The 15,441-nt window shown below is 44.0% G+C and overlaps 1 protein-coding gene across 2 annotated transcripts in view; it reads left to right on the forward strand.

Moving 5' to 3' along the window:
* MYO7B (myosin VIIB) overlaps positions 1-15,441 on the forward strand; it is a 118,291-nt gene that overhangs the window by 32,800 nt on the left and 70,050 nt on the right. For both annotated transcript variants that reach the window (XM_037069957.1, XM_037069966.1), the window contains exons 3-8: positions 2,707-2,820; positions 3,924-4,076; positions 5,141-5,325; positions 9,886-10,007; positions 13,378-13,520; positions 14,188-14,301. In XM_037069957.1, coding sequence (XP_036925852.1) covers positions 2,707-2,820; positions 3,924-4,076; positions 5,141-5,325; positions 9,886-10,007; positions 13,378-13,520; positions 14,188-14,301 — 831 coding nt within the window. The remainder of the gene's footprint in view (positions 1-2,706; positions 2,821-3,923; positions 4,077-5,140; positions 5,326-9,885; positions 10,008-13,377; positions 13,521-14,187; positions 14,302-15,441) is intronic.

Below are 15,441 nucleotides of genomic sequence, written 5' to 3' on the forward strand. Positions count from 1 at the left end.
GTTCATTGGTTTGTTCCCTACTTGTTTTTTTCTAAGAGGCTTATGGGAATAATGTTTTATTTTCAAAAATGTTTTTTACCTTTATATTGGGACAACAATTTGGGTAAAAAAATCATTAAGTTTTCTTTTTTTAATTGTGGTAAAAACACACATAATATCAAATTTAATAACAACCATTTGAAGCATAAGGCTCAGTGGCATTAAGCTTATTCACATTGTTGCTCAACATATCTGAGAAATTGCACAAAACCGGACTCTATACCTATTGAACACTATTATCCCTCTCTCTTCTTTCAATCCTATCTACTTTGTTTTGATGATTTTGACTTGTTCAGATACTTCATATGAGTGGAATCATACAGTATTTTTCTTTTTGTGACTGGCTTATTTTGTTTAGCCTAATGTCCTTGAGATCCACCCATAGTTGTGACAGGAATTCCTTTTTAAAGGAATTAAAATGATATTCCCTTATATGTATATACTACATTTGATTTATCTGTTCATCTGTCAGTGAACATTTGAATTTATCTCACTATTGACTATTGTGAATAATGCTGCAATGAACATGGGTGTACAACTATCAGTTTGAGAGCCTGCTTTGAATTTCTTTGGATCATAAGGTAGTTTTATTTTTATTTTTATTCTTATAGAGATTTTATTTATTTTTAGAGAGAGGGGAAGGGAGGGTGAAAGAGAGGGAGAGAAACATCAATGTGTGATTGCCTCTTCTGTGCCCCTCTACTGGGGATCTGGCTTGCAATTCAGGCATATGCCCTGACTGGGAATCAAACCAGCAACCCTATGGCTCACAGGTGGGCACTCAATCCACTCAGTCACACCAGCCAGGGCAAGGTAGTTTTATTTTTAATTATTTGAAAATCCTCTATACTGTGTTCCCCAGTAACTGTACCAATTTACATTTCCATCAGCAATGCACAGGTGTTTCAATTTTTCCACATCCCCATCAACATTTGTTTTCTGTTCTTCTGACAGTAGCAATGCGTGCATTCTAATGGGTGCATTGCTCTTTTCTTGAGGTCTTTGTAGCAGTTATTTGGACCTCACATAGGATTTGAACTTGTCCTAAGTTTTTTCCTTATAAGTGAACTTACCTTTCTGTCTGGCTACCCCTCCTCCTAAATTATTTCTTTGTTTCTGAAGTTCAATAACATTTACTAGTGTATATCCTGGAGTTTATTTTTCTTTGTCATTATTTCCTGGTACCTCGTGTGTTTTCAATCTGTAACTTCAAGGTTTCTTTAATTTCTTGAAAGTTGTCTTAAATTGTATCTTTAAATAATCTTTCTCTTTCTTTTCTAGTTTTCTTCTTTAGACACTCTGATTATTTGTATTTTTTCTGTCTTCTATATCTATTCTTTTCTTCCAAATCCTAATCTTTTAAAAAATTTATGCCAATTTACTAATTTTTCTCCTTCCTGTTGTTAACCTAAAAATAAAAAGGACAAAGTGAGAGGAAACAAGCCTTTCTGAGATCAATAAGAATAGGTATTCATGAAGCACTGACTCACGCAGAAGCCCGAATAATTTTCTGATTACAAGACAATGGCAATATATTTTGAGGAAAGGAAGAGAAACAGTTATAACGATAGGAAAAAGGCATTTCTACTGGTGCAGAAAAGCTAAAATCATGACACTGATTCTAAGCAATGTTTTAAATTTTCAATCCAGTAGTCATCAGTCCAATAGTCATGATAACTGCTTTCTTTTTTTCCTAGCAAACAGTTCTTTGAGACACAAGGTTGCTTTAGATCCAATTCAAAAGTTACTTTGCCCTGTTTTAACATTCTGAAGGTTTGAGCAGTAAGATGCACAAGGCAGTTCCTTTGGGATGGCAGCTACAACCCCATTTTAATTTGGCTTTGTTTATTTTATTGTCTACATTGTCTTCTATGATGTTCACCATGTTTTCAGTGGTGCTATTCTATTTTTCTGTTGTTGTTTCCAATTTTCCTGTCATTTATGACCTGTGTTTATTTCTTATCCTCCATTTTTCTCTTGAGCTCTACCAGTTAAAGTCTCATCCTTTCAATTGTCTTGCCATGTTATTTTATGCTTCTGGTCTGCACTTTAATAAATTTTTTGGAAATTATAGTGAAATACTTGATCACAGCTTTCCACTGCTCTGTGGAACTTCTGTTTGTTTGTTTTTCCTGGTCTTATTCAACTTGGTACATTCCTCCTTTTAGATTTCAGTTTCTTTGCACGTAGACCTCTCCTGGTCCTTTTTTGATTACTGTTCTTTGAATGGGTTAAGCTTTTGTGGATCACAAAAGAGTTTATGTAGGTCAATGCCAGGTTGCAGGTTAGCAAAAAACCTAATGAGAGTTTAATCTTCACTACTCCCCAGCCAATGGGTTTGTGCACTACAGGGCTATTCACAAGGCAAAGACTCTTTTTCTACCTCAGAGAGAGGCTGCTTCCTGCAAACGTGGCTTATCCATTTCTTAGAACCAAGCTAGGCCAGGGACACTCCCATTACCACTTTCCATTCCTATCCTGGCAAGAGTGATCAGAAGGGGTAGGGAGGGAGAGATAAAGAAGGAGGAGAAGATGGGATATGGGTGGCAGAAGGGCCTAGCTGCCTTGGGAACTCTTGGAAGGGACAGCTCCCAGGAAAGATAAGTCTTAAGCAAGAAGGAGAAGGTGGAGCACAGATCTGACTGCAGTCTTCTCTCTGACCTCTAGGGTGACCATGTGTGGCTGAATTCACCCTTTGCCAACAAAACCAATGTTGCTATTGGGGGCATCATCAAAGAAATGAAGCCTGGCAAGATCTTGGTTGAAGATGATGAGGGCAAGGTCAGTGTGGTCCTGCTTTCCCGGGAGGCTGGCCCCTCTCCAGGTCCCTATCCCACCCCAGAACTCTGAACCTTCTCTCCTTCTCTGGTACCACTCCCCAACACCAGAAGTTCCAAAGTCCAAGTGAGGGCCTGTGTGGCAAGACAGCCTATAAAGAGACCTTTCATGGTGAACGTTGCCTGTCTGTCTCAGGGACAGTTTCTACAGTGAAAAAGTGGCAAATGGGTTGGCAGATGGAAAATTTGGACAGTTAGGGGAGCAGAAAAGAGTGAGATGTGACAGGAGCTGTGTCAGAGAGGAGGGAGGGCAGAAAACAGGTTTGCATAGTAAAGGAGGGTGAGCTTCTGGTGTATACTGTGAGCTCCTTTCCTGGAAAGATAAGAAACTTAACTCCTCCTCAGGCAGCCCTCTACAGAGTGGGGCATGTGGAAGCTTGGCTTCCAAGGAGAAGATTCTAGACTGTGGCCTGTGAGCCCATACCATAGAAGCCAGTAGAATTTAACAATAACATTTCTATTTGCAAAATGATGTTATGCAGTTGAAAAAACACTTTTACTCGCATACTTTTTAAAAAGATTTGTTTATTTATCTTTAGAGGGGAAAGGAAGGAGAGAAGGAGAGAAATGTCAATGTATGGTTGCCTCTCATGAGTCCCCTGCTGGGAACTGGCCTGCAACCCAGGCATGTGCCCTGACTGGGAATTGAACTGTGATCTTTTTATTTGCAGGCCCATGTTCAATCCACTGAGCTACACCAGCCAGGGCTACTCACATACTTTTATTATAACAGTCTATGAGGCTCCCAGCTGTGATTGATCCCAATCACAGCCACATGTGGCTTTGGGCTATAAGCTCCTCTGACCCTGGTCTAAAATTCAACCCCAGCCTCCAGCTGACACCTGGCCCTAGGCATGTGCTGACCCCAGCCGTAGACTGACCTGATGCTGTTCCAGTGTCCCTTGACCTTAACTACAGACTGACTGTAGTTAAGGTCAGAAATGTGTTACTAGGTCAGCTGATCTGTTGAGAACTTGGAGAAGAGGTACAATGGGTAGGTTCATGCAGAGATTGCCCACTTAGAAGATTCTGTGCTCTTCATTCCAGGAACACTGGATCCGAACAGAGGACCTTGGTACTCTCAGCCCCATGCACCCAAACTCGGCTCAGGGTGTGGACAACATGATCCACCTGGGAGACCTGAATGAGGCGGGCATGGTGCATAACCTCCTGATCCGCTACCAGAAGCACAAGATCTATGTGAGCACTCAAGTCTCTGTGGGGCTCCCCACAGGGGCTTGGTCCACACATGCCGTCCTCCCGGCTGGGGAAAAACACCATGTGCTGGGTTGTGCAGACAGGCAGACCTGGTTTAATTCCCACTGTGTGATGTGGAAAAGGTGCCTAACATTTCTCCATCTTTATTCCAAATCTGAAAGAGTGCGAAAATGTTTTTGAGGGTGCAGAAAGCCGGCATATACTGTAACAGCACTGTGCTTAGCACATAATAGGTGCTCAATCAGTACTGCCTCTTTCTTGAGCAGAAGACCTGCTTTAATGGTCAAGTGGACCAGAGATCATGGGAATAGGCATAGTCTTCTGCCCAGCCCCTACATAGGCATATGACAGAGACAGAATCACCAGCAAACAGAGGACCATGAATAGGCGAAGGGCGAAGATGAGAGGAGATGGCTCTGCAAGGAGGGGATAGAGGGCCTGTTAAGCCACTTCAGCTGAATATGCATCAGAGCTCCTAGGTCTGATAATAGCAGTTAGCTTTCCTTTTTTGCCTGGGTGTCATAATCCTTGCAGTGAGAAAGCTTATCCCCTCCATTTCAAAAATAAAGACTGAGAGGGATGACCATGTAACTTATAGAGGTGACTGCCACTATCGTACCCTCAGAGGCACAGGCAGGGCTAGCTGGGGTTGCATGTGAGCAAGTGGCCCTCAACTGAGGTCCCAGGAGGGATTGGTGGGGACTGAAATTATTGACTAGCCTCAAAGAATCCCTGTGAGGTGAACACTACTTCATACATCTAAACTATTTTTATCGAGCTTGTTTTAAATACCCAATAGAATGGTAAATATTAACGATGACCACCTCATGTAATCTTCCTGTAAATGTAGCCCCAAACTTGGAGTTCTCACTCATGGTGAATACCCCATCTTTTCAGAAGAAGGATCTGAGCAGCTGAATATCTTATCTCCCAGGCAAAATCAGACACCCTACCCCACCAGAGTCAGCTGCTCTAAGGCCAAGATCAGGACCAGGCAGAACTAGCCCTCAGACTGTAAGGTACTAATCTTCTGTTCCTTTCCCCAGACATACACAGGCTCCATCCTGGTAGCCGTGAACCCATTCCAGGTGCTGCCCATCTATACCCGGGAGCAGGTACAGCTCTACTACAACTGCCACATGGGTGAGCTGCCTCCGCATGTCTTTGCCATCGCAAACAATTGCTACTTCAACATGAAGAGGAACAAGAGGGACCAGTGTTGTATTATCAGGTGGGGGCAGACTATCCACATTACTGGAGCAGGGGGAAGATGGGCCAGGCACCCAAACTGAGCATCTTATAAAGGAGGGAGCACTTCTCTCTAAACCTCTTCCACAGACCAGCCTATGATTTAGGGGCTCCAATTCATCTGCAAACACCTTCCCCAATAGCACATGAGCCCTCAGGCATCTAGCCCTGCTGCCCTCCTACCCTTAAAAGTCCTTCCAAGGCTTCCTTCCTCCAGAACCTGCTCTTCCACTGTATTATCAGGGCCTAGACTGTCCGCCCTTCAGTGACTATTCTTTAAGACAAGCAAGGATGAGATGGCTCATTTAGAAGTGAGCCCAGCGTAGGCACTTGGAGTGCCATGGTCAAGCAGGCAAGTTCTCACTCAAAAAAAAAAAAACAAAACTCAGGCAGACCTCAAGTGAGGACAGGGCAGCAGTGGCTCCAGGGTTAGCTCTCAGGTCACTAGGGCCCAGAAGGGATGTATCCCCCTGCAGTCTAGGACCTAATCCTGCTTCAGAGAGTTGTTGCCTGACCTGGCCTCTCTGCTTCCTACAGAAGCCCTCCTTGTACCTAGGGAAAGGAGGGTGAGAGGGATAGGAAGGAAGAGGTGGATTTTGGCTCCAAGGCACATTGCATGGTGTTCTAGTAGTCATTCATTCATTCATTCCTCATTCACTCATATATTGGAGGTTCTATTGTGCTCCAATAGTGCACCACACACCATCTTAACATGGGGAGACCACAGCAAATAAAAGGGATCACAATTTCTGCCTCAAGGATTTTACATCTTATTGAATGGAGACAGTTGGGCACACAATAAATAGGCAGATTTTCCAGCAGGTAATAGGAGCTTTGAAGAAAAACACTGAAGGGAAAGAGAAAAGGGAGTGATGGTACCACTGCTTTAGGTAGGGGGCAGAGTAGTCACAGCCTCTCTGAGGAGGAGATGTTGGAATAAAACCCAAACTGAAGTCCTGTAACATAGGTTATCATGCTTCATATTCTCAGCAACCTTTTGAATAGACATTTTTATTCCTGTTCTACTGCTGGGGAAACCTCTCAAGCAGAGGTTGAGATGCTTTCCCAAGGACACACAGTTATTAAGTAGGGAATTCAAACCCGGTGGAGAAAACTCCATTAAGTGGAGTCATTTTCGCTTCTCCTAGTGAATGGGAATACTGTGCCAAGGAGCTGCTGCTCTGACCCCTCTCAGGCTTTGCCTGTCTGCATAGCATGTTCCTAATCTGTCCCCTACCCTGGGAGCAGGGAATCTTGCTGCCAAAAGACTCCAGGATTGTGCTGTAAGTCTCAGGATTGTCTCTGAGACTGGATTGTGGGAGCTCATTATGTGAAATGTAAAGTACAGGAACCCCTGTTCCACTTAGTTATGCATTCATTGGTTGATTCTTGTGTGTGCCCTGATGGGAGATTAAACTCAACAGCCTTGGCATAGTGGGATGATGCTCTACAGGACTAAGTGTCCTAAGTAATTTTTTAAAACTTTATATGGAAAAAATTAACATATTTTATTGATTATGCCATTAAAGTTGTCTTATTCCCCCCTTCATTCCCCTCCTCCCTTCACATCCCTCCCCCACCATTCCCCCCTTTAGTTTATGTCCGTGTGTCACAAGTTCTGTAGATTCTATATTTCCCCTACTATTCTTGCTCTCCCCCTGTCTATTTTCTACCATCTGTCTGTGCTACTTATTCTCTGTACCTTCTCCCCCCTTCTCCTCCTCCCACTCCCCTGTTGATAACCCTCCATGGATTCTTCATTTCTATGGTTCCTGATCTAGCTGTCCTCTTGGTTTGCTTTTGTTTTAGGTGTGGTTGTTAATAACTGTGAGTTTGCTGTCCTTTCACTGTTCATATTTTTTATCTTCTTTTTCTTAGATAAGTCCCTTTAACATTTCATATAATAAGGGCTTGGTCATGATGAACTCCTGGAATTTGACCTTATCTGAGAAGCACTTTATCTGCCCTTCCATTCTAAATGAAAGCTTTGCTGGATAAAGCAATCTTGGATGTAGGTCTTTGGATTTCATGACTTGGAATACTTCTTTCCAGCCCCTTCTTGCCTGGAAGGTCTCTTTTGAGAAATCAGCTGACTGTCTGATGGGAACTCCTTTGTAGGTGACTGTCCCCTTATCTCTTGCTGCTTTTAGGATTCTCTCCTTCATTTTAATCTTGGCTAATGTAATTATGATGTGCCTTGGTGTGTTCCTTCTTGGGTCCAACTTCTTTGGGACTCTCTGAGCTTCCTGGATTTCCTGGAAGTCTATTTCCTTTGCCAGATTGGGGAAGTTCTCCTTTACTATTTGTTCAAGTAAGTTTTTCACTTGTTGCTGTTTCTCTTCCCTTCTGGTACCCCTATCATTTGGATGTTGGAATGTTTAAAGATGTTCTGGAGGTTCCTAAGCCTCTCCTCATTTTTTTGAATTCTTGTTTCTTCATTCTTGTCTGTGTGGTCATTTTTTTTTTCCTTCTGGTCCACTCCATTGATTTGAGACCCAGTTTCCTTCCCATCACTATTGGTTTCCTGTGCATTTCCCTTCATTTCACTTAGTGTAGCCTTCAATTGTTCCTCTAGTTTGTGACTAAAATCAACCAGTTCTGTGAGCATCCTGATCACCAGTATTTTGAACTGTGCATCTGATAGGTTGGCTATCGCTTGATCCCTTATAAGTATTGGCTCTGGGGCTTTGAGCTGTTCTTCTTCTTGAGCCATAATGTTTTGGTCTGTTTGCACTTGTTACGTATGAGAGGCAGAGCCTTACATGTTTGCCAGGGCGGGGTGACCCAGTTGCTGGGTTGTGAAGCTGTATGTGGGGGCGGGGTCAGAGAACAACAATGACGTTTGTTCTGGGTTCTCACAGACCTCGGTCCCCTCTGCTGCTTCCTGCAAGCAAATTGGGCCCTTCAGGTGCTGGTTCCCGGGTGTGTGGGCTTGTGCACTCTCCAGGACCCTGTCGGTCTCTCCAATGAACTCTCTGTGAGCTTAGGAGCCTCTCCTGGCACCTCAACCCCCAAAGTTTTTCCAATCGGTGCTTTTAGGCTTTATTCCCCGGCACTGTGGCCCTGGTTTGTGCAGCCTGTGTCACTGCTCTCTCCTCTGCCTGGTTTATCTGCACGCAAAAGTGTGACTGTGGTCAGCCAGCCTTCCTGAGCCCTCACTGGGTCTGCCCATTGCCACCCCACACTTGGGATTCGCCAACTGCTGCCTGTGCACCTGGGTCAGCTGGCCACCTTTTCCTTCACAATCCTGCTCGGACATCCACTGTCTCCGCCCCTCTTACTGGTCTGGATGAATGGTTTGTTGTTGTCAGACTTCTGTACAGTTGAATTTTCTGTGTTTTGGTTGCATTTTTGTTACTAAAACTTTGTTGTCTTTAAACTTAGTTGTGTGAGGAGGCACAATGTTTCCACCTACGCCTCCATTTTGGCTGGAAGTCCTAATTTTTTTAAAAGATTTTATTTATTTATTTTTAGAGAGAGGGGAAAGGAGGGAGAAAGAGAAGTAGAGAAACATCAGTGTGGTTGACTCTTGCATGCCTCCTACTAGGGACCTGGCTTATGACCCAGGCATGGGCCCTGACTGAGAATCAAATCAGTGACCCTTTGGTTCGCTGGCCCACACTCAATCCATTGAGCCACACCAGCCAGGGCTCCTAGGTAATTTTAAAAAACAAGCAGCTTTCATATTTTACCAGCGTGTAATTAATATATATTCACTATGGAAATTTTAGAAAATTTCAGAAAAATATTCTGAGAAAAAAATTGCTAGATATTTTTGGGGGAATATTTCCCCTACCCACTTAGTTAAAATTATACTGAATAGTGCCAACATCTGCCATTCTTCTATAACTCATAAGCACTGACTATGTTGTTGTAAGTTCTGGGTAGACAGTTTTAATGGCTGCATGATGTTCCCTGACTGCATGGACCATAATTAATCTACCCCATTTAGGTTACTTCTGATTTTTCACAATTGCAGTGATAAATAAATAATGCTTTTATGAGTAGAAAGCTCTGTGATGAAAGATTTTTTAATTTGAGGTTTATTTTCTTAGGCTAAACACAAAATAATTCTGAAATTTTTGATACCTGTGCTAAATGGCTTCCCAAGAGACTGATGCAGAAGTTTCAGATTTTAATAAATTTTAATTTATCATTTTTTCTCCAGCCAACAAACTCCCTGCTCATGTAGAGAGTGTCACAACAAGGCATCTAGCCATCTGGTCTTTTTCATTCATCTGTTATTCATAAGCATTGTGCCCATGACCCTGGAATGAACCTAATAGACCCTGCCTGCTAGGGCTCACAGTTCAGCAGGGTCCAAAGACAAACACACCAATAACTAGTACAACATAGACAGTCTGAAACCACAGGGGACTCAAGGGCAAATGGGGTGGGAGATGCTCTCCCTTCTGCACAAAGGGAGAGCATCTCTGTTCAGACTACCCCAGAAAGTAAGCCTGTGATGGGTTTGCAGTAGAGCTGAGAGGTTCTGAAAACCTTATTTTTCTATTGACCAATTCCCAATGTACTGTCTTTTCAGTGGTGAGTCTGGGGCAGGAAAGACGGAGACCACCAAGCTCATCCTTCAGTTCCTAGCCACAGTCAGTGGCCAGCATTCATGGATTGAGCAACAGGTCCTGGAGGCCAACCCCATCCTGGAAGGTAAGTCACCCTTAAGACCAGCCCTCCTCCCAGGCCCTTCCTCTGGGCTGGAGCCTTCCTGCCAAAATGTTACCCTGGGGAAGGACAAGAGAGGCCACACACGTTCAGCAGCTTCTCAAGATTCCTCAGGACATGAAAGATAAGAATGGAGTGGGTGGTAGTGGGTGGTAGCAACTGATGACTCTACAAGTTTTACTAAATTTGTTTTCCACAGGATTATAACAAGTATTCCTTTTAAAAGGGGTCCGAGATGAATCAACTTGGGAGACGCTGTGTATGTCAGTTTGTCCTCTGGGAAGCAGTTGCCAGCTAGGGTTAGGGCTACAAGAGATTTGTTAGGGGGTAACCCCTGAAGAAAGTGAAAGGGGAGGAAATAGGAATGGGCAGGAAAAGCCTCCAGACTGGAATGCTGGGAGGACACTTAGGAAGGAACAGATTTGGGCAGGATGAGAAGTACCACAGTTTTTCCACCAAGTGAAGACCATCTGGGTTGTTTATAGTTTTTAGTGATTATGAATAAAGCCTCTACCAATAGTTACATACAGGTTTTTGTGTGAACACATGTTTTTCTCTTAAATAAGCATGCAGGAGCAAAATTGTTGGATGGTAAGTGAGCCATTTAACTTTGTCAGAAACTGCCAAACTGTTTTCAGAATGGCTGCTCCACTCAGTACACCCACAAGCAGTGGATGAGTACTGCCACTGCCCCTGTACTGAGGTCCGGGGGTAGGCAACTGTCTGCCCTGCCATGAGCAGAGTGGACCTCACTTTGACTCACACTCACTTCTCCTTCATGGCTAATGACTGGAGCTGCTTTTCATGTGCTCACTTCCCATCTCTGTAACTTCTGTGGTGACCTGTCTTTTGCCTATTTTTTGACAGTTGATTCCTTATTAATGATTTTGTAATCATTTTGTAATTATTTTGTAAGATTTAGTTATATATTCTGGATACAAGTCCTGTATAAGATAGGTGATTTGTAAGTATTTTTTCCCAGTCTGTGATTTGTCTTTTCATTCTATTAACAGTGTTTTTGTAGTCAGAAGTTTCAGATTTTAATAAATTTTAATTTATCATTTTTTCTTTTATTGATTATGCTTTTGGTACTGTATCTAAGAAATCTTTGTCTAAGCCAGAAATTTTCTCCTATGTTTTCTTTTAGATGTTGTGTAGTTTTAGGTTTTACAATCTCGTCTATGATCCACTTTTTTGTTAATTTTTTCTGTGGTACAAGGTGTAGGTTGAGTCCTTCTTTCTCTTTCTTTCCTCCCTCCCTCCCTTAGTTCCTTCCTTCTTACCATATGGATATCTAATCAGTTAAGCCCTATTTGTCGAAAACACTATTCTTTCTCCATTAAATTGCCTTTGTTCCTTTGCTTAAAATCAACTGACCATATAGTTGGTCTATTTCTGGACTCTTATTCTGTTCTATTACCCTCTCTGTTTATCTTTTCACCAGTACCACATGGTCTGATTTCTGCAGCTTTTTAGTAAGTTTACAATCAGGCAACATGTAACTTGCCAATCTTGTCTTTTTTTGAATGTGGCTATTCTAGGTCCTTTGCCTTTTCATACAGTTTAAAATCACCTTGTCACTTTCCACCAAAAGAAAATAAAGGCTACATCAGATTCTTTCTTGAAGAGGGATCTGCCACTGGATTCAATAGCATTAGGCATTTCACATAGCATAATGTTCTCCAGGTCCACCCATGTTGTCTCAAATGGTAGGAGCTCCTTCTTTCTCTCTGCTGCATAGTATTCCATTGTGTAAATGTACCATAGTTTTTGATCCATTCATTTACTGATGGGCACTTGGGTTGCTTCCAGCACTTGGCTATTATAAATTGTGCTGATATGATCTCACCTTTAACTGGAACATAATCGAAAAAAGAAAAAAGCAAATAAAATATAACCAGAGACATGGAAATTAAGGACAATCTAACAATAACCAGAGGGGAGGGGGGAAGGGACAATGGGGGGAAGGGTTATCAGGAACTACTGTAAAGAACACATGGACAAAATCAAGGGGAGGTTGGAAACAATGGAGGGAAGTGGGTTTGGCTGGGGTTGGGGGGGATGGTGAGGGGAAAATGCAGACAACTGTAATTGAACAACAATAAAATAATTTTTAAAAATAACATTAAGCAGGCTTCTGAACTGTAGTCCTTCTCAGAGCCTCTCCTGTGCACTGGGATTCCTCAAGGAAGACAGTCAGTGTACCCTAAACCTATTAGACCATGGAACAATTTTCCTTTTTCTTATGGAACTAATGCTGTGTGGTGGTACAGAATTATCAAACCACTTCCCAAACCACAAGTGGGTCATAAAATAAGTCTTTTAGAACTAATAAATAGAATAAAATAGAAAATACACCAGCACCTTGCTTTTGGTAAGAACTGGTACAGAATATTTTCTCTTAATTATGTATGTAGGTAGGGGTGTGTATGTACTAGGACATAGAGCAAAGAATCTTTCTTACTGTGGATCATTTCTGAGAAGCCTGCAGAAACAGCTCTATAGAATGCACTTTGATTCATGCTTCAACCTCAGTTTGTCCTGAGTTGACCTCTTGATTGGTGCCCTAGCCCATGCCAGTTTTGGCCATTCTCGGTGCAAGCTGGCCATCTCTCACCAGCCTCCATTCAGCTTGAGCAGTCTTTCAAAAAATGCAAATCTGTTGCTAACCCTCCATGTGGGAGGAGGAGAAGGGGGGAGAAGGTGCAGAGAATAAGTAGCATAGATGGTAGGTAGAAAATAGATGGGGGGAGGGCAGGAATAATATGGGAAATACAGAACTTGTATTTCTGTATTTCATGTATATCTGTATTTCACTAAAGAACTTGTGACACATAGACATGAACAAAAGGGGGGGAATGGTGGGGGAGGGGTGTGCAGGGTGGAGGGGAATGTAGGGGGGGAATGGGACAACTGTAATGGCATAATCAATAAAATATATTTTTTAAAAATGCAAATCTGGTGCCACACTGCTTCCAAAGCTTTCCCACCTTCATTATCACTTGCAGAAGCAGTGCCAAACTTCTTAACCTGGCATTCAAGGATCTGTGCTATTAAGCCCACCTACTAACTAATGAGTTCTTTCTCTCTTCCACTACCTTCTTCCTGTATCCTGTGCTATAGCCAAATTTCCCACTCTGGAAGCACACCCCATGCTTTCTGACTTCTATACCTTTACCTGCATTTTGCCTTCCTCTTAGTGTATCCTTGGCTGTGACCACTGTCCAGGGCAATACTATCTAGTCTTCAGTTCTGGGCTTCACCACCTTTTCTGAGAAGCCTTACCAAATGACTCTGCTAAAAGTACATTTTCTCCTCTTTGCTCCCATGATGGGTATCACCCTCTGTCCCTCAGCCTTTGGAAACGCCAAGACAATCAGAAATGACAACTCAAGCCGCTTCGGGAAATACATCAACATCTACTTCAACCCCAATGGAGTAATTGAAAGTGCATGCATCGAGCAATTTCTCCTGGAGAAGTCCCGGGTCTGCCATCAGGTCAGGCCTCTACCTGCTGCACTGGTCCTGGGGACAATCTCTATCTGCTCCAGGATGAGGAGTCAGGGGGTTGGGGAGACTTCCAAGGGGAGGTCCCCATCCGTCACTCTCACCCCCACCTTCCCTCTTCCCCAGGGACCTCCTCAGGACCCCTCCAATAGATCTTAGCTTGCTGCCACTGAACCCTGGTCTAACCCTGATGGGCCAAGGATCCCTAGAATTGGATAATAATGGTCTTTGCCCAGCACTCAAAGAAAAGAAGTGATAGGATTTTCTGTTCTGAATTTTTCATCCATATAATTTCCTTCATTTTTTGGTGTGTACTACTCCTCACCTTTACTGGAATTAAGCCTGAGGCTGGGCCAGTCCCCAGCTGAGGGTCTGTATCCTGACATCACTACCTTGCTTATGACTTTAGGGAGGGTGGCTTCGGGGCTTCTGGGAAGTGCCTGAGAGAGATGGGTTCCCTGACAGGGTAAGTAGCCTTAACACAGGGCTGCTGACCGGCCTCAGCCTCAGGGTCCAGCTATCTCTCAGGTCAGCGGCAGAGCCATATCTGTCTGAGAGACATTGGAACAGAGGCCAGAACAGGACTGGGGGCAACAGTCTGAGGCTCTGCAGCTGCAGGGAATAACTTTTAAGCTCTCTAGATGGCCTTCCTCGACAGGCTCCGGGAGAGCGAAACTACCACATCTTCTACTCCATGCTCATGGGGATGAGCACAGAAGAGAAGGAGCTGCTGCACCTGGGGATGCCCTCAGACTACCGCTACCTGACCTTGGTGAGGCTCTCCCCACCCTGCCTCTCCCCTCGAAGTCCCATCCCTCTCTCCACCCTGCCTCCCCCTGCCCTGTAGCTTGTCTCTTTTACCACTCCCTGCCCCTCCACTACCTCCACCCCACCTCCACCTCTCAAGTGCTAAAGGAGAATGAGGAAGGAGGGCTGGTGTGCTGGTACCTGTTCAACCTTTGCTTTAGCTCTAAAAAGCCCAAACTCTAATGGGATCCCCTTTTGGTTCCCCACCCACACTTTCATGGTTGGTTCCCACTTTATAACTGGCAAAGACCTACCCTTGTCTGAAGGATCCTTATTCCTGTGAAATAATGGTGCTTCCCCACAAAGCTCACCTTTTTGGAACCAGTGAGTAAAAGGCTTGTCACCCAATAGGTCATGGGCAGTCATCTCCATGCCTCTCCCCTGTTTTCACTACAATCATCATCCTGTGGGTGCCTCTAGAACTTGAACTCCAGGAGAGTAGGGTCCTTGCTTGCACTTGTTCTGGGATGCATCCCTACTTTCTTAGCTCCCCACTCCACCCCCACCTGGGATAGTGCAGCACAAGAGGCCCTCTGCTCATGTTTGCTGACAGGGGAAGATGAGTTCTACCTCATGCATATCTTTTCTATGCAGCCCTCTCGCTTGTGTTCAGCACCTGGGGTCTTGCCTGGACCATGGCAGGACCCTGTGTCCCTCCTCTGATGTAATTTGTCACTAACCCTGCAGGCTCCACACCTACTCTACCATTCATCCTCCAGTGACAATTCTCCCATGGCCCTGTAGAATGGTTTCCAAGCCCCTTGCCATCCTTGACCATCTCCCCTGTCACCACTAACCCAACCTTCTTTGTAGTCTTGACTCCTGCCTTCCACCTTCCCACTCAGCACCAGCTGTTCTCTGCCTAGACCTCCCTCTCCTCTGTACCACTTTAAAGCTCAGCATTTAGCTTTAAAGGACCAAATGGGCCAGCTCACGAGCCTCCACCTGGAAGCCTTACTCCACTTGCCAGTGGATTGGCCTCACCTGCTTTGGTCTTGGCACCTATAATAGTCTATGAGACAGTCATCTGCTTTCTGCCTGACCCTCCTCCATGCACAGCACCCAGGGCAGGAACAGGTCTCTTCATTTCTGAATTTCCAGCAGT

Source organism: Sturnira hondurensis, unplaced genomic scaffold (genome assembly GCF_014824575.4).
Source record: "Sturnira hondurensis isolate 20B ecotype Veracruz unplaced genomic scaffold, ASM1482457v3 Scaffold0001304, whole genome shotgun sequence".
NCBI lineage: Eukaryota > Metazoa > Chordata > Mammalia > Chiroptera > Phyllostomidae > Sturnira > Sturnira hondurensis.